This window comes from Lutra lutra, chromosome 3 (genome assembly GCF_902655055.1).
Source record: "Lutra lutra chromosome 3, mLutLut1.2, whole genome shotgun sequence".
Taxonomy (NCBI): Eukaryota; Metazoa; Chordata; class Mammalia; order Carnivora; family Mustelidae; genus Lutra; species Lutra lutra.
Genome location: NC_062280.1, coordinates 143,426,344 through 143,444,674, shown reverse-complemented (window position 1 = coordinate 143,444,674; position 18,331 = coordinate 143,426,344). Strand labels below are relative to the sequence as shown.

Here is an 18,331-nt window from a genome sequence, read left to right as displayed (position 1 = left end):
AAGTTCCCTACTACTATTGTATTGTTCATTTTTTCTTTGATTTTTTTTTTTTTTTTTTTATTAATTGACTTGTATACTTGGCTGCTCCCATGTTAGGGGCATAGATATTTTAAATTGTTAGATCTTCTTGTTGGATAGACTCTTTAAGTATGATATAGTGTCCTTCCTCATCTCTTTTTATAATCTTTGGTTTAAAACCTAATTTTATATAAAGGTTGTCACCCTAGCTTTCTTTTGATGTCCCTTAGCATGGTAAGTGGTTTTCCACCCTCTCACTTTAAATCTGGTGGTTTCTTTGGGTCTAAAATGAGTTTTTTTTTAAGATTTTTATTTATTTATTTGATGGAGAGAGAGATCACAAGTAGGCAGAGAGGCAGACTGAGAGAGAGAGAAGCAGGCTCCCTGCTGAGCAGAGAGCCCGATGCGGGGCTCGATCCCAGGACCCTGAGACCATGACCTGAGCTGAAGGCAGAGACTTTAACCCACTGAGCCACCCAGGAGCCCCAGGGTCTAAAATGAGTTTTTTTGCAGTCAGCATATCAATGGGTCTTGTTTTTTTATCCATTCTGATAACCTATGTCTTTTGATTGGGGCATTTACCCCATTTACATTCAGGGTAACTATTGAAAGATATGACTTTAGGGCCATTGTATTACCTGTAAGGTGACTGTTTCTGTATATTGTCTCTGTTCCTTTCTGGTCTGTTACTTTTAGGCTCTCTCTTTGCTTAGAGGACCCCTTCAATATTTCCTGTAAGGCTGGTTTGGTGTTTGGAAATTCTTTTAGTTTTTGTCTGTCCTAGAAGCTTTTTATCCTCCTCTTATTTTCAGTGACAGTCTAGCTGAATAATATTCTTGGCTGCATACTTTTCTCATTTGGTGCTCTGAATATATCATGCCAGTCCTGTCTGGCCTGCCAGGTCTCTGTGGATAGGTCTGCTGCCAACCTAACATTTCTACCTTTGTAGGCTACAGACCTCTTGTGCTGAGCTGCTTTCAGGATTTTCTCTTTGTCTCTAAGACTTGATTTACTATTAGATGACGGGGCATGGACCTATTTTTATTGATTTTGAGGGGGGTTCTCTGTGCCTCCTAGATTTTGATTCCTGTTTCTTCCCCCACATTGTGGAAGTTCTACACTATAATTTGCTCCAATATACCTTCGGCCCCTCTTTCTCTTTCTTCTTCTTCCAGGATCATAATTATTCTAATATTGTTTCATCTTGTGGTCTCACTTATCTCTCGAATTCTCCCCTTGTTATCCAGTAGCTATTTATCTTTGCTCAGCTTCTTTATTCTCCATCATTTAGTCTTCTATATCAGTAATTCTCTCTTCTGCCTCATTTATCCTAGCAGTTAGAGCCTCCTTTTTGATTGCCCCTCATTAATAGCCTTTCTGATTTCGACTTGGTTAGATTTTACTTCTCCAGAAAGGAATTCTCTAGTGTCTTCTATGCTTTTTTCAAGACCAGCTCATATCTTTATAATTGTCATTCTGAACTCTAGATCCAACATCTTACTAGTGTCCATATTGACTAGGCCCCTGGCAATCGGTACTGCCTCTTGCTCTTTTTTTTGAGGTGAGTTTTCCCATTTTGTCCAGAGAAGAATAGATGGATGAGAGAACAAAATGCTAAAAGGGTAACAATGACCCTAGAAATATACACTAAACAACCAAAGGAGACCCAAAACTGGGGGGAAAAGAAAAAAAACTATGATCAGGCTGGTGAATGGAACAGAGCCATACACTGGATTTGGGGTGTATTTTGGTCTGTTAGAAGAAACAGCAACCCAAATTTTTAAAGAAAGAAAAACTTCTATATATACAAAAAATAAGGTTAAATACAATAAGGTTAAATAAATAAATAAAGTTAAACATAATGAAGGGATAGAATAGTAAAGATAGTAAAGATTAAAATTAAAAGAGATTCTAAAAAAGAATTGATGAGATAAGAAGTTGGTTGAAAAAGGAAAGAAGAAAAATTCACAAAAAGAAAAAGAAAAAGAAGGAAAAATTTTAAAGTTGAAAGACTAAAGCATCATGGGAAAAAAGCCATGAATTCTATGTGCTGTATTCCCCTAGCACTGATCAAGTTCATTGATCAGTAAACTTGGTCTTGGCTGGATGTTCTTGCTGAACGCTGGGGAAGGGGCCTGTTGCAGTGATTCTCAAATGTCTTTGCCCAAGGCAGAATTGCAATGCCCTTGCCAGAGGCCAGGCTAAGCAATCTGCTCAAAGATTTTGGTCTTGGGAGCTTTTGTTCCCTGAACACTTTCCATAGAGCTTTGGAGGACGGGAATGAAAATGGCAGCCTCCTAGTCTCCGGCCAGGAAGAGCCAAGAGCTTGGGGCCCCACTCCTCAATACACCCTCGGATAAAAGCAGTCAGTCACTCCCATCCCTGGTCCTCCAGCCACACTCCATGCTCACCCGGCCTGCAACCAAGTGTTTCCATCTCAGGTGCACAGCCCCATTTGGAGGCTCAAACCTAGCTGATTCCTGCAGTTGTGCTCCAAAACCACTCCTCCTGGGGGTAAGAAAGGGAGTTTCCCCAGTTCTTTCACTTGTTGAACCCCTCCTCTAAAAGCAGTGGCCCAACTGTGCCTCGGATCATGGTTTAAGGTAACCCCGAGCTGAAAGCCCACTCCTCGGCTCTGTCTCTGTGGCCAGCTTCTCCACCCCATATATATATGAGGGTGGCAGAGCTACCCTCAGACAGCCCTGGTCTTTCTAAAACCACCGTAGGGTCCTGAGACCACACTGTCCCCATGAGGGCTCCACTCCACGCTTAGCCTCTGGAGCAACGTCCCTCAAGGGAGCAGACTTCTAAAGTTTGATTTTGTGCTCCGTTGCTTCACCGCTTGCCTGGAGCCGCCCCCCCGCCCGCAGTCTCCTCTTCCCATATATCGCCTCCATTCACTCTCCACATGTCCTACCTTGCAAAAACTGGCTTCGCTTTTCTGTTACTAAGGTTGTTGCTATCTTTTCTTTGATCTCCTGTTGAGTTCATAGGTGTTCAGAGTGGTTTGATAGCTATCTAGCTGAACTCCTGGCACCAGATTGAAATCAAGGTCTCATACTCCTCCGCCATCTTGGACCACACTCATCTACGGCTTAGTTCCACATAGCCTTGCATGATAACCACAGCAAAACGGGTTTTATGATGGGATGGTAAAGAGAGACCAGGGGTACCGTGGTGGACCCAGCCTCCTAGTGATGGCCTGGGGATTACATGAGGCAAACATGAAGGTTTTCCGGATATTCACTCATTCAGCCAATATTTATCAAGAACCCCCCATGTGCCAGTGGTAAACTATGTATTTTAACTATATGTCAGTGTGCCAAACAGAGGAGAATGCCTGTTTCATAGAGCTTATTAAAGTTTAGTGGGGTGAGATCAGACATATATTTATACATAGTCTGTCCTATGATTATAAGAACTATGAAGAAAAATAAGGCAAGTGACAGGGACAGGGAATCATTGCTGGATCACTGGTTTGAGAGGTTGCTATCTGTCATAGGTTGGTTAGGAAGGCCTCTCTGGCCAGATGACATATGAGTAGACAGCTGACTCTGTGCTGGCCACTGATGAGGTGAGACTATATAGTTCATGGGATGACATGAGGGAAGAAATTTCCAGGCAAAAGGAAATGTAAAGGCATCTAGTTGTCTGAGCACACTAAGTGAAATGATTAGAGACTATGATAAACACATATCTGCTCTGTAAGTACAGCACCAGTTCTGCAGAGAAAAGTGTTTATGACAGGAAAAAAAGACCACCTACTTTTGTCTATAAACATATTACAAATAGTAATACTTCAGTAAAAGGTCAGTCTTGAAACCAGTACTCAACTTAAGGTTCTTTAGCCATGAGACTTCATTCTCATATGATATGTGGCATAGTCTAATGCACCTGCAATGATGTTCCCGTTTTCTACAAGCTGAGGTCTCATCATCCAACAATGATCCCTTGGTCCATTCAGATGACCACTACTGATTCTATGACCCTTAAGAAACAAGTGTTTCAATTATCCTGGAGTGTTAAAGATACTGAGGACACCAAACATGTCTTAATCAGTTCTGACTGCTATGACAAAATATCATTAATTTCTCACAGTTCTGGCAGCCCTGGAGTCCATCATTGAGGGGTGTCAGCTGATTTGTCTCCTGGTTAGAGATCTCTTGTTCACACCTACTTTCTTCCTATATTCTTACCTGGTGGAAAAGAGAGCTCTGGCCCCTTCTTCTTCTTATATGGCACTAATCCCATTATAAGGGCTCACCCTTAAGACCCATCTAATCCTATTACCTCACAAAGCCTCACCTCTAAATGCCATCACATTGGGGTTTGGGACTTTAACATAAAGGTTTGTGGGTAGCGCAAACATTTAGTTCACAGCAGCACATAGTTTTCCTCAATCAGAATTGGCCATATTTAAACAAGAAATTTTAGATAGACATTAGATAATAGAATGATAACGGCAAAAGAGGTAGAAAACAAGAAAAATAAGATAAAAGAGATAATTAAATATAAAAGTTAATTACATTTCAGCACACAATGGATACTCTATAAATGTTTGTTTGCCGTTAATCAAAATAATTCCTGTCACACATCTAACACTAAACTTATTATAACAGATACTTAGCAGAGTTTCTATTTGGTTTTCTACCTTTCCATATTTAGGGAATTTTATTATGGCAGGACTAACAAATGAATGGAAGATGAGTATAGCCTTGTTAGTGTACTGTGTCAAGCCTGTCCTCAGTTATGTGCTCATTTATTTTTCTTCGGTATAAAATATTTTGTGCATTGTTAATTAACCTCTTATCACTTGTCACTTTCTTTTAGGGCTTTTTTATCACAAATTGTCCAGACTTAACGATTTTGGCCTCCCAATTGGTATATCTTAACTTATCCTTCAATGACATCAGTTACTTCCCCACAGAAGTGAGTCCATTTTTATCATTGTGTATATTGCACTAATTTCTTATTAATAATAATTATAATAAAAAATAGACATTTATGATACCCTGGAAAAGAGCAAAAAAGAGACAGGTGATACAGCCAATCAATGTTCATTCGTTGATTCTACTACATTAGTTCAAAGGGTTTATAAATGTACCAAGTCGAGATCTGTGATACTTGATCATTCTATCATGTTTGTTTCTCTTTTCTGTTCTTCAGATACTTTGTCTTAAAAATTTACAAATACTATTACTAAGAAATAATCCTATCAAAGAAATCTCTTCTGAAATTCAGCAACTTAAGCTCCTTAGAGTTTTCAGCATTGCCTTTAATTGGATTACTACTCTTCCACCTGGGTAAGGTCAATGGCTTGAGACTATGAGCACAGAAAATAAAGAGCTTATAATTTAGAAAGAGATCAATTTCCCTTTTGAAAGCAGCTAGCAACTGAATGATTCCCATTCTCTTCCAGTTAGCTGACTTGCTTCTTATCATTGTGTTAAAAGCAATCCTAGCAGCTACACAGATGGCAGCTAGTGAGGGGCTAGTGAATGCTCATCTAGAGATCCATTATTTGAGTATGGATTAAATGAACACCAATTACAGAAAAAGGCTCGAGTGAGAAACTTGCACTGATCTCTTGATAGCCTTTGTGCATTTGGAAAGGACACTGCATATGGAATTAGGAAATCTAGACTTTTAACTTCAAAATGGATAATCATCTGTTTTAGCTGGGGAATCACTTAACCTTCTTGGTCTCAATTTCCTAATCTATAAATCAAGAAATTAGCCAATATGATATGTATCATCCTTTAATAAGAATGTTGATATTTGGGCGCCTGGGTGGCTCAGTGGGTTAAGCCGCTGCCTTCGGCTCAGGTCATGATCTCAGGATCCTGGGATTGAGTCCCGCATCGGGCTCTCTGCTCAGCAGGGAACCTGCTTCCCTCTCTCTCTCTCTCTCTCTGCCTGCCTCTCTGTCTACTTGTGATCTCTCTCTCTCTCTGTCAAATAAATAAATAAAATCTTTAAAAAAAAAAAAGAATGTTGATATTTGGGTATAAAAGAGATGGAATTTTTCCAGACTTATGGACTGGTGATTATTTAATTCTTAAACCAAAACCTTAGCCAAATGCAAAACGACATACATCTTTCAGTTAAACAAATTGGATGTGGATTAAGGGCAAAGGGACAAGGACTCTTATACAGTTGAACATTTTGTAAAGAAGATTCTCACCAAAATTAAGGAAATGCATCAAAATTCATTTATAAAGTTGTTCACCCAGCATTGTTTATGTTTATCAATCCAACAAATTCTGCAATAATAAACTGTAAAACTATTCAGTCATTTAAAAGAATAAAAAAGCATGTAAAACTTATACCATTCCTATATATAAATGCATTTTACATTACACATAATACATGTATAACAAATCAACACTAAAAGTAAGAATATTGCATTGTGTGTATTTTATTTCTATTTAAATCATCTATTTTTTCAACAGTAATATAAATTGTATTTTCCCTGCCTTGATTCTAGAAGCAGCTGTTTCTCTAAGCAAACTCTGCTTCCTTTTTATTGGAAGATGGTATTTAAAACCGAGATCTGGGTGCTAGAAGTCCCAGTGCTACTGGGATAACATTGTTTCTAGACACCCTGGGAACAGAGCTAAGTAATACATGTGTGTCTACTAATCTGTGTGTACACATGTATCTATATTTTTCTCTGTGTGTGTGTGTGTATATGTATATATATATATATATATATATTTGTAAATATGCACCACACATAACCCTGTGTATATATACATATATACACACACAGCTACATATATGTATGCATATAGAGACCCATATATATGTATATATGCATATATGAATATGTACATCTAAATAAAATTTATATTTAATCTGTAAAATTGTAATTATGACCTTTAATAACTCTGTGTCATTTAAACAAAATGTAAAAATTCCTAAAGCAACTACAACTTGTTCATAGCTACAGGGTCAACATTACTCACTATTTAGAGATTAAGCAAATTAGTTTGAACTATTGGTTAACTATTGGTTATGCTCAAAAAGTTTTAAGGAGCTATTTCTAAAAAATATTAGAGTTCCTAAAATAAAGCAGTATATATATATTTTTCAAGATTTTATTTATTTACTTGACAGAAAGAGAGAGCTCAGGCAGGGGGAGCAGGAGGGGAGAATCAGGTTCCCTGTAGAGCAGGGAGCCTGAGACAGGGCTCGATCCCAGAACACTAGGATCACACCCTGAGCCAGAGGCAGACACTCAACCAGCTGAGTCACCCAGGCCCCTCCGAAGCAGTATATATTTTTTTAATCAAATAACATGGGTTATGTATGCCTATCAAGGGGAGATCGACAGCACAAAGTCAACTGAGGCCTAAGTTTTTGTTGCTACTATTTTTGCCCTGAGCTGGTTGGGGCATAAGCTATGCAAATGCAGATACCAAAGCCCAGGTTCTGGAGGCACAAAGAACTGGGTCCTCATCTTAGCTATGCCCCTTACAGATAGGCCCTCTACAGTTACAGTTATGCCCTTGATTATACTATGGAAAGGTATACTCAATGCTCTCAGATGAAATGTTTGAAGTTTTGTGACCACGAAAAGGTCTATTTAGTTTTCTTCTAAAATAAAGACAATCCATCACTTAAAAAATCCAAAAGGTTTCTTCTTTTTCCCAAAGCTTTAGGATAGCATTTGTTCATGAAATACACGGGATTTTTTTGTTCATTTAAGAGGTAATGAGATCACCAGAATGTGTCTCTCTCCTTGCCTTGTTTTTTTGGTTTTTGGGGGTTTTTTCCCCCTTTTTTTTCTGTTTCTTGTCTTTTTTATCCCAGAACCTCACTGGAGGGCCCTGACAGACTCCAGAAAGAACCGACTCCACTAACACCACTAACACCTTGATTTTGGACTTCCAGCCTCCAGAACTGTGAGGGAATAAGTGTCCGTGGCTCTAAGCCACCTGGCTTGTGGTCATTGGTTACATCAGCCCTAGGAAACAAATACAGCAACCAAGAAAAGACTCTCTCTAAATGTTTTAGAAATTTCTCAGGCTTTTTCTGTATGGGGCTTTATCTGCTCCAAACATTTCAAAGCCGTCTTAAAGGGTAGAAGAATCATTTTAGGAACTTCGATTGTCATTAAGCCACCTATAATGAAAAGAAGTCCATAAATTTCAAGATTGTAGGAAAATGTAGTTTCTCCGTATTTCTACCTCTTTGCTCAAGTATTTAATTCTTTATTCATGCCTAGTAATGACAAGCAGGTAATCATTTTTAATTCCATTTTCTCTTTCTGTCTAAGGTTATTTCTCTTGTCCCATCTTGAGGACCTTGATATTTCCTACAATGGTATTGCTTCCATTCCTAATGAAATCCAGAAACTCAGGTATTCTGAAAGTTGTAAGTACACAAAGCCATATGCCCTGTCAGGACATATTTGGTGATGACTGTGTTGGAGAAAACTAAGTTCATTCATACATTTAATAGCCACAAAACCTAATATATGAAACATCACATTTATGAAAACGTAACTTGAATGACTGGCATTTTAAGACATAACATTTTCAGTAATTATTTAAAAGTTGTACTGAAGGCTTCTTAATAGAATAACATGCTTCATTTTGTCCATTTTTCTGGATGTACACCTATAGTTATCAGTTTTATTTCTTCGGGATAAGGAAATACATATAACAGTGTAAGCCTAATAAGAAGCCCTGATTCTTTCTCACATTGATTTTTTAAATCTCACATCTGAAGTTCATCTCTGTCCTTACAGATCAGTACTCCTTTGATTATACTCTTTTGATTATGACTTTAGAATAATTTTTAATAATTAGGAGGGAGATTGTTTTTCAATAATAGCCTTTTAACTATTCTCTTTAGATCATGAGTTTTAAGAGCATTTAATATACTTCCAAGCCCCTCTACCCCCCCAAAAAATAAACACAAAATTGAGACTTCAATTGGAATTGTCTTGAGTTTACATATAGGTTTCGAAGAATTTACATTTCTGATGTTAATAAATATTTTCATCCTAAAACAGAGCATATTTTTTCATTTGTTCAGATCTTGTTTTATGTCCTTCATAGGAATTTATGACTTGGGGTGCCTAGAGGTTGACTCTTGTTTTCAGCTCAAGTCATGATTTCAGGGTTGTGAGATCGAGCCCCACATCCAGACCCAAATCAGGCTCTGCACAGAGTCTGCTTGAGATTCTTTCCCTCTCCCTCTCCCTCCTTCTCTGCCCCTTCCACCCCCGCCCCCCACTCTCTCTAAAATAAATAAAATCTTTTAAAAGATTTATGACTCCCTTCACATTAAGTCCTTTATTACTAACCTTCTCTAAGTATTCTATAATTGTGTTGTTATTATGAATGTAACATTTTCTATAATTTTCATTTCTAGCCAACTATTGCCCCTACAGAATAGAGAAAAGCTATGTCCTTCCTTACATGAATTTAAAATTAAGCTATATAGGGGGTGGGAGGTTGGGGGCACCAGGTGGTGGGTATTGTAGAGGGCACGGATTGCATGGAGCACTGGGTGTGGTGCAAAAATAATGAATACTGTTATGCTGAAAAAATTAAAAAAAAAACTTTAAAACTAAATAAATAAATGAAAATTATAAAAGAAACAAAAAATATAAATAAAATTAAGCTATATAACCCAAATTATCTTCATTCTGGCTCAGTTTGACTAGATTTCGTTTGGTTTTCCAGGAGCATAGTCTTATCTACAGTAAAGTGAGATGATTTTATCTCTGCTTTTCTAATATTTGTACCAATTATTTAATTTCCCATGTGACAATCTTTATATTTTAATAGGGGAATTCAACCTCTTCACCTTTGTTATGGCTGATATATTCAGTTTTTTTCTTCCATTTTACTTCCATTTTACTTTGCATTTACTGTTTATTTACTTTTTTCTTTTCCTATTTGCCTTGGGTGTGTGTGTGTGTGTGTGTGTGTGTGTGTGTGTGTGAATTTTATTAAGTGTTTCTCCTGCTTCCACCCCAATTTCTCTGCCTCCCAGAGCATGATTGCCTCAAGAGCACCGCTCTGTGTGTTTGTCAGTTTTTCTCTTTTGGCTGCTCTGCCGTCTGCTCAGGACCAAAGGCAGTCACAAGAGCACCATTCAGAGAGCGTCAGCGACCTAACAGGAGGAAGTTTCTCTGCTCCCTGCGATGCTCAGATGCTCAGCTGCTAAGGCTGTCTCCGGTGGAGCTCTTCCAGCTTTAGAGACTGCTGAGCCTAGCAAACTCCTCAGACCTCATCCAGAGGAAGGATGAGCCCAGACTGCTGAAGCCTCTGAGATAAAGCAACTCAGGAAGGGGCAGCCTCTGCCAAGGGTATTTGGGGACCTCCACTGACATCTCCCTAGAGTCCACCACACTTATTCTGGCTGTCCTTTGGGCTCTCTGCTGCTGGCCCTAAGGCTCCCTAGAGGGAGCAGAGTGACCATGCCAGCCAGCTCTCTCCTTTGGGACCACAGTAAAGCCTGGGGTTTTGCTTCCCTTTTCCAGACTGTGACAAGTGCAGTAGTCAGACTGTGGCTGTGGGATGAAGACAGGTGAGGGGCCATGTTCCTAGCCCCATTGTTTCAAATCCCACCAAAGAATTTAAATTGTGTGAGGAGGAAACTACACTGCATATGAGAACCTAGAGTTCCCAGCAAATTTTGACCTACAGTCCGCATGTCATCCTTTTTCACTCCCAGCAAGTTGGACTAGCCTTTGATTTGTTTTTATGTGTCCCTCATAAACAGATACTTTTCTGCCTTTCTCCAGCACTAAGTAGAAAGATGAGGAACTGAAAAAAGAAAAAACAAACAAACAAAAAAAAAAAAACAAAAAAAAACGCACACACCCACACACAAAACAAAAACAACACAAAAAAAACACCATCAAGGCAGGTCGTATAAAATGAGAAAATCAGTAATGTTTGTTCTCTTTGAACAAAGGAATCGCTGTTGTCAGAAACAAATGGCACAGTAAAAGCCAAGGGGATTCAGGTGATGAAAAATCAAAACTGCAAGATAACACATGATATTTTTTGCTAGTGGTAATTCCACTGTTTTGATTAGACTTGAAGGAAAAAATGTGTACTGGTGTTCAGTTTGTCTATGAAAATATATTCTATCATTATACTATACTAGAATTTTTCTTTTTCCATAATGGTATGTTGCAGAGACCCAAAGTACATGCTTTAACTCTGCTATTCACACAAATGCACTGATCGGCATAACAACAAACCGTGTCATTTGCTTTGTAATTCTCCAGTTCTAAGGAAATACTTAAGCACTTGGACGTTATTGCTACTACCTTTGATGCCAATTTGCAGGAACACAGGGACAAAAAATTTTACTTTGGTATTATAAATTGCATAAATACCTTTTAAATTTGGTTTCCTTTATTTGCAGATCACTTGAAAAACTGAATGTCGATGGGAATGAACTGACGACTTTTCCATCTGCAATTTTGAAGCTTAACCTGAAAAAAATCCTCTTTGAGAATACTTTCACTCATCCTATGTTTTGGAAGGAGAATTCTTTGAATAGCCCACCATCCCTTACTCAAATTGCTTCTTTTTTCTTTTTAAAAAATAATCTACGTGAATATTATAATGTGATCCCAGCAGAAATTCAAAAGCTACTCAAATGGTGAGCAGATTCTGACGCCCTTTTAATGAAAATACACCTTTAAGCATTTAAAATGTTGTTCCTTAGAGGCCAGATGACAGTTCTACTATTAACACATCCATATCGCAGCCTCGAACATACATAGAATTCTTTAAATTTCTCCTTCTGTCTCTTCAGAGTAATAATGGAGTCTGAATTCAGCCTGTTTCCTAATATTCTCAAGTTTAATTGAGAATTAATTCCAGTGTGAGTTACAAATTGCTGAGGCGTGGCTGGCCACATCTATACGGTGTGATTTTAATCTTTCCTGTGAATTACTAAGGACACAGAAGTGGTTTCTTCCAAAAAAGGGTTCTTTGGTCCCCGGCAGACTATGCAGGGAAACACTTTGTAAGAGACCAGGAAGAGAGCAACCTTATCTGGAACATTTTCTCCTCCTCAGGGATTAATGGCCAGTGTGAGAATCATTGCCTAATTTCAGGACCAGGGTTTCTAAAGCCCGTGCACTAGGAGTCCACTCAGCTTCTCTTGTATTTTCTTCCGATGGTATGAAACTATTTTTACACTCACCAGTCCTTATATTATTGATTTAACAAATCTTTGTTGTCTGCCTAAGTAAATTTTCCAGCAGTGTATAAATTACCAGTATTGACTCCACAAAAGGCAGGAAGCCTAAACAGATAGTAATCATCAAAGAAATTGAAAATGTGATTAATAATCTACCAATAGAAAAGGGCCCAGGACCTGAAGCATGTTAAATCTTACTAGTAATCAAGGAACTGCAACATCAATGGCAACAACAAATATTTTACTTATTTTATTAAGATTAAAAAGATTGACCTTAGGGGCGCCTGGGTGGCTCAGTTGGTTAAGCTGCTGCCTTCAGCTCAGGTCACGATCTCAGGGTCCTGGGATGGAGCCCCACATTGGGCTCTCTGCTCAGCAGGGAGCCTGCTTCCCCCGCCACCTGTCTCTGCCTACTTGTGGTCTCTGTCAAATAAGTGAACAAAAACTTTAAAAAAAAAAAAAAGAAAATGATTGACCTTAAACTTTGTCGTTGGATGCCCCAAATCTGGATCACTATATACCAGTAGTAGTGCTGTAAATTGGCAAAAACTTTGTGGAAGGCAACTAGACAGTATCCTACTTACCCCTTGAAATAGAAATGTAAATCGTCAGAATCCATCTCATAGAAATAGTTACACGTGAACACAAAATTAGGACTAGGGATGATAACTGCAGCGTCAGTGTGCATCAATTAAAAAGTGGTAAAATAAATTATGGTGTATTGACATTATGGAATATTATGATGCTATTACTATGAAGCAAAACAAAATGTATTGCAATAAAAAGTTGTCCAAGACATTTCGTTAAATCACTTTTGAGATTTTATACATAGACTTTAACATGTATACATTTTTATATTAAGTTTTATTTTTTAAATCTAAAATTGGCAAATTACACCAATTTCTACACCACCAAGAAAGTCTGAGTGTTCCTGATGATTCCCGTCCTCACCAAATGTCTTACTGTCAGACTTCTCCATTTTGCCCATCTGATGATTATGAAATGGTACCTGTCCTCTCTGATTACTGAGATTGAGAAGCTCCCCTTCTCAATGTTCTCTAGACATTCAAGTTTCTTCTTCTGTGAATAGTCTGTTCATGTGCTAATGTCAGTGGACAAATGGGGTTGATGTCTTTTTTTTTAACTGATTCAGGAGCCTTTAAAAATATATATAGACACTCATCCTGTACAAAGCTATGATATAGTCCCTTTATTTTTTTTTAAATAGTATCATTATTTTGAACTATAAAATAATGCATAATTATTATGGAAAGTTTGGAAAATACAGAAAAAGATTATAAAGGCACATAAAATTTCCTGTGATCACACTGACCAAGAATAATTACTGTTTTCTACTTGGAATCTATCCTTAAGAGTGTTTTCTGCTATGCATCTATACTTTTTTGTTTTAGAAAACCAAGATGGTTTTATATACATTTATCCACTTTATTTTCTATCATTTACTTTTTACTTATGTATGTCTTAGCTCCTCAATTAAAAGGTAAGATCAATAATGACAAAGGCCCTATTTTACACTACTGTGAGTCTCACACAACATCAAGCACAATAGTCTTTTCTTCCGTAGAGATTTACTAAATATTGACTTGAGTGTCTTCCCTTTCAGCACATCTAGGTGTGAATGGTGTCAAGGTCCCATGTTCGGTGAAGGTTTTCGAGTCATCCGATCCTATGACGGTTTTGGAACAACACACCTTCCTATTTTGTTTCTTGTGTGTTCTTCTTCCTGCTATAGAGAAGTAAAGGAACGCAGTTTTATTTCAGGTAGTATTCCTAGTGGAAAAATAACTCTAAATTCTGAGTTGATAAGTCAGGCAATGATTTAGGAGTCCCACTTTAAAAGCCATTAGAGTTTATGTCTATAGTAATTAATTTCTTTGCGAGTACAGCTTCTTTCTTCTGTGGCTCCTCTTTGTAATCCCAGCCCCTTAGGAAGTTTGTGACTGTTGGGGAATGGTTGCAGAATGATTACTTAAGAAGGATAAGTAAAAGTTCTTTGGATTTCAGTGGAAATCTAGAAAATTTCTTTTAGAGCACATTTGCTGTCGAATGAGAAATGATGGAAAACTTTGCAAAAAAAGGATTTACATTACAACTGGCACTTTCATGCATCCATTCCAAGTGATAAGATAGCATTTCAAAGTCATCAGTGGGGCTCCTGTCTCAGATGAGTTCAAAGTCATGTACCCAAGTTCTCTTTGTGAATTTCTGTGGAAATCCGTCCAGTGCCAACCATCTCAATTGTGGATTGTTTTAGGGAATAAAAGATTCATTCCAGTCCTATATTTAGTGGTTTGAATTCATTACCCGGGCTCTTAGAAAACTGGTACAATCTCTCAGTTATCCTGACCCTCATCTCACAAAGCCTGACTCCATAGACTGCTGCCAGCATTCAACAGGCCTTCAGTGAGAGCCTGGCAAAAAAATAAAGTAAAACTTACAAAATTACATTGCAGAGCAACATACAAATACAGTAGAACTTGAGGCTTTAAGAATTAGTGTTCAGTAAGAGAAAAGTAAAAGCCTTTTGATATACAAACAAAGACATTTTAGAGTAGCACAGAATTGTTTCATATTTGGTATATTTTTTAAAATACACTTAAATCCAAAATGTCATTGCTAATGACAAAACTTGATAAAATCAAATGATTGAAATTTGTATATATATCTTATCTTTAGAGAATGTCAGAAAATACACATTATGTCAGGTGTGTTTGTGTGTGTGTTTCATTTAGTACTATTTAAATCAAAGACAAAATAAACCAGACAAATTTTTTTCTGACTGTTGATTTCAATAAATTGGGGTACTCATACTTTCCTCCTTGAGACTCAGTTTGATTTTAAACAGAAATAAGAAAATGTTGTTTGAGAAGTATATACCATATTCACCAGCAAAAGAATAAAATTCTTTATATAGAAGTAACTACCATATCATGCAAGTAATCCAGAGGAGATATTTATAGCATAATAACAAATACATGTATTAAAATGCAATATATCCATACCTCTAAAACAAGATAAAAAATAAGATTACATCCTACTGGCATGTAGCCTATTCATACTCACCTTTGTCTCTCTTTGTCTCTGAAATGCTTGTTGGAGGAAGAATTATTTTTTAATTTTGAAAATGTTGATTTTTGCTTTGAATAACAAGGTGATGTGATGTTGAGATAGGAAATAAAATAAATTAAGGTAGGGAAAAAAGAACAGTTTTCTTTTTTTTTTTAATTTTATTTTTTATAAACATATAATATATTTTTATCCCCAGGGGTACAGGTCTGTGAATCGCCAGGTTTACACACTTCACAGCACTCACCATAGCACATACCCTCCCCAGTGTCCATAATCCCACCCCCCTCCCAAACCCCCTCCCCCCATCGACCCTCAATTTGTTTTGTGAGATTAAGAGTCACTTATGGTTTGTCTCCCTCCCAATTCCATCTTGTTACATTTACTCTTCTCCTACACCCTTAACCCCCCATGTTGCATCTCCTCTCCCTCATATCAGGGAGATCATATGATAGTTGTCTTTCTCCGATTGACTTATTTCGCTAAGCATGATACCCTCTAGTTCCATCCACATCGTCGCAAATGGCAAGATTTCATTTCTTTTGATGGCTGCATAGTATTCCATTGTGTATATATACCACATCTTCTTTATCCATTCGTCTGTTGATGGACATCTAGGTTCTTTCCATAGTTTGGCTATTGTAGACATTGCTGCTATAAACATTCGGGTGCACGTGCCCCTTTGGATCACTACGTTTGTATCTTTAGGGTAAATACCCAGCAATGCAATTGCTGGGTCATAGGGTAGTTCTATTTTCAACATTTTGAGGAACCTCCATGCTGTTTTCCAGAGTGGTTGCACCAGCTTGCATTCCCACCAACAGTGTAGGAGGGTTCCCCTTTCTCCGCATCCTCGCCAGCATCTGTCATTTCCTGACTTGTTAATTTTAGCCATTCGGAATGGTGTGAGGTGATATCTCATTGTGGTTTTGATTTGTATTTCCCTGATGCCGAGTGATGTGGAGCACTTTTTCATGTGTCTGTTGGCCATCTGGATGTCTTCTTTGCAGAAATGTCTGTTCATGTCCTCTGCCCATTTCTTGATTGGATTATTTGTTCTTTGGGTGTTGAGTTTGCTAAGTTCTTTATAGATTTTGGACACTAGCCCTTTATCTGATATGTCATTTGCAAATATCTTCTCCCATTCTGTCAGTTGTCTTTTGGTTTTGTTAACTGTTTCCTTTGCTGTGCAAAAGCTTTTGATCTTGATAAATCCCAATAGTTCATTTTTGCCCTTGCTTCCCTTGCTTTTGGCGATGTTCCTAGGAAGATGTTGCTGCGGCTGAGGTCGAAGAGGTTGTTGCCTGTGTTCTCCTCAAGGATTTTGATGGATTCCTTTCTCACATTGAGATCCTTCATCCACTTTGAGTCTATTTTCGTGTGTGGTGTAAGGAAATGATCCAATTTCATTTTTCTGCATGTGGCTGTCCAATTTTCCCAACACCATTTATTGAAGAGGCTGTCTTTTTTCCATTGGACTTTCTTTCCTGCTTTGTCGAAGATTAGCTGACCATAGAGTTGAGGGTCTATTTCTGGGCTCTCTATTCTGTTCCATTGATCTATGTGTCTGTTTTTGTGCCAGTACCATGCTGTCTTGATGATGACAGCTTTGTAATAGAGCTTGAAGTCCGGAATTGTGATGCCACCAACTTTGGCTTTCTTTTTCAATATTGCTTTGGCTATTCGAGGTCTTTTCTGGTTCCATATAAATTTTAGGATTATTTGTTCCATTTCTTTGAAAAAAAATGGATGGTACTTTGATAGGAATTGCATTAAATGTGTAGATTGCTTTAGGCAGCATAGACATTTTCATTATATTTATTCTTCCAATCCAGGAGCATGGAATATTTTTCCATTTCTTTGTGTCTTCCTCAATTTCTTTCATGAGTACTTTATAGTTTTCTGAGTATAGATTCTTAGTCTCTTTGGTTAGGTTTATTCCTAGGTATCTTATAGTTTTGGGTGCAATTGTAAATGGGATGGACTCCTTAATTTCTCTTTCTTCTGTCTTGTTGTTGGTGTAGAGAAATGCAACTGATTTCTGTGCATTGATTTTATATCCTGACACTTTACTGAATTCCTGTACAAGTTCTAGCAGTTTTGGAGTGGAGTCTTTTGGGTTTTCCACATATAGTATCATATCATCTGCGAAGAGTGATAGTTGACTTCTTCTTTGCCGATTTGGATGCCTTTAATTTCCTTTTGTTGTCTGATTGCTGAGGCTAGGACTTCTAGTACTATGTTGAATAGCAGTGGTGATAACGGACATCCCTGCCGTGTTCCTGACCTTAGCGGAAAAGCTTTCAGTTTTTCTCCATTGAGAATGATATTTGCGGTGGGTTTTTCATAGATGGCTTTGATAATATTGAGGTATGTGCCCTCTATCCCTACACTTTGAAGAGTTTTGATCAGGAAGGGATGCTGTACTTTGTCAAATGCTTTTTCAGCATCTATGGAGAGTATCATATGGTTCTTGTTGAAAGAACAGTTTTCAAAGGAAATTACAATATCTTAGAGATGCTGCAGAAAAATGAATATACCTAGACATTTGAACAAATACGAAAAACATTTAGAGCCCAATCTCGTTATTTATTCATGGTTGGTGTAAACCTTGAATCTAAGTGATCTAAAACATACTTATTACACAAACATTTGAAAACAGAACTAAACCTAAGAAGAAAACAAAGTTCTCCTTATAATGTCACTCAATGAAAACCAGAGATAACCATCTCGACATGTATATTGTCTATGTGTACATTTATATATTGCCTTTTTAAAAATGTGTATTTATTTTAGAGAGAGAGTGAGAGCATGAGCAGGCGAAGGGGCAGAGGAGGAGAATCTCATGCAGACTCTCACCTGAGTGCAGAGCCTGACCCAGGGCTTGACCTCAGGACCCTGAGATCATGACCCAAGTCCAAATCAAGAGACTTTCCCTTAACCGCCTATCCACCCAGACGCCCGATATTATTCTTTTATTAAAGAGGGAATTATCTGCCTCACACCATACACAACAATTTCTAGATTCATCAAAGGTTTAAAT

General features: G+C 37.8%; 2 protein-coding genes across 3 annotated transcripts in view; one reads left to right on the top strand and one right to left on the bottom strand.

Annotated features, from left to right (window-relative positions):
- The window catches only part of LCP1 (lymphocyte cytosolic protein 1), a 119,208-nt gene extending 114,955 nt beyond the window's left edge, over positions 1–4,253 (bottom strand). Inside the window, exon 1 of the mRNA XM_047723464.1 lies at positions 4,215–4,253. The gene's annotated coding sequence lies outside the window, so the exon portion shown is untranslated. The remainder of the gene's footprint in view (positions 1–4,214) is intronic.
- LRRC63 (leucine rich repeat containing 63) overlaps positions 1–14,965 on the top strand; it is a 41,408-nt gene extending 26,443 nt beyond the window's left edge. For both annotated transcript variants that reach the window (XM_047723468.1, XM_047723467.1), the window contains exons 6-10: positions 4,849–4,947; positions 5,185–5,321; positions 8,300–8,383; positions 11,416–11,655; positions 13,826–14,965. In XM_047723468.1, the coding sequence (XP_047579424.1) occupies positions 4,849–4,947; positions 5,185–5,321; positions 8,300–8,383; positions 11,416–11,655; positions 13,826–14,045 (780 nt within the window). In that variant the 3' untranslated portion in view covers positions 14,046–14,965. The remainder of the gene's footprint in view (positions 1–4,848; positions 4,948–5,184; positions 5,322–8,299; positions 8,384–11,415; positions 11,656–13,825) is intronic.
- Positions 14,966–18,331: the final 3,366 nt, after the last annotated feature.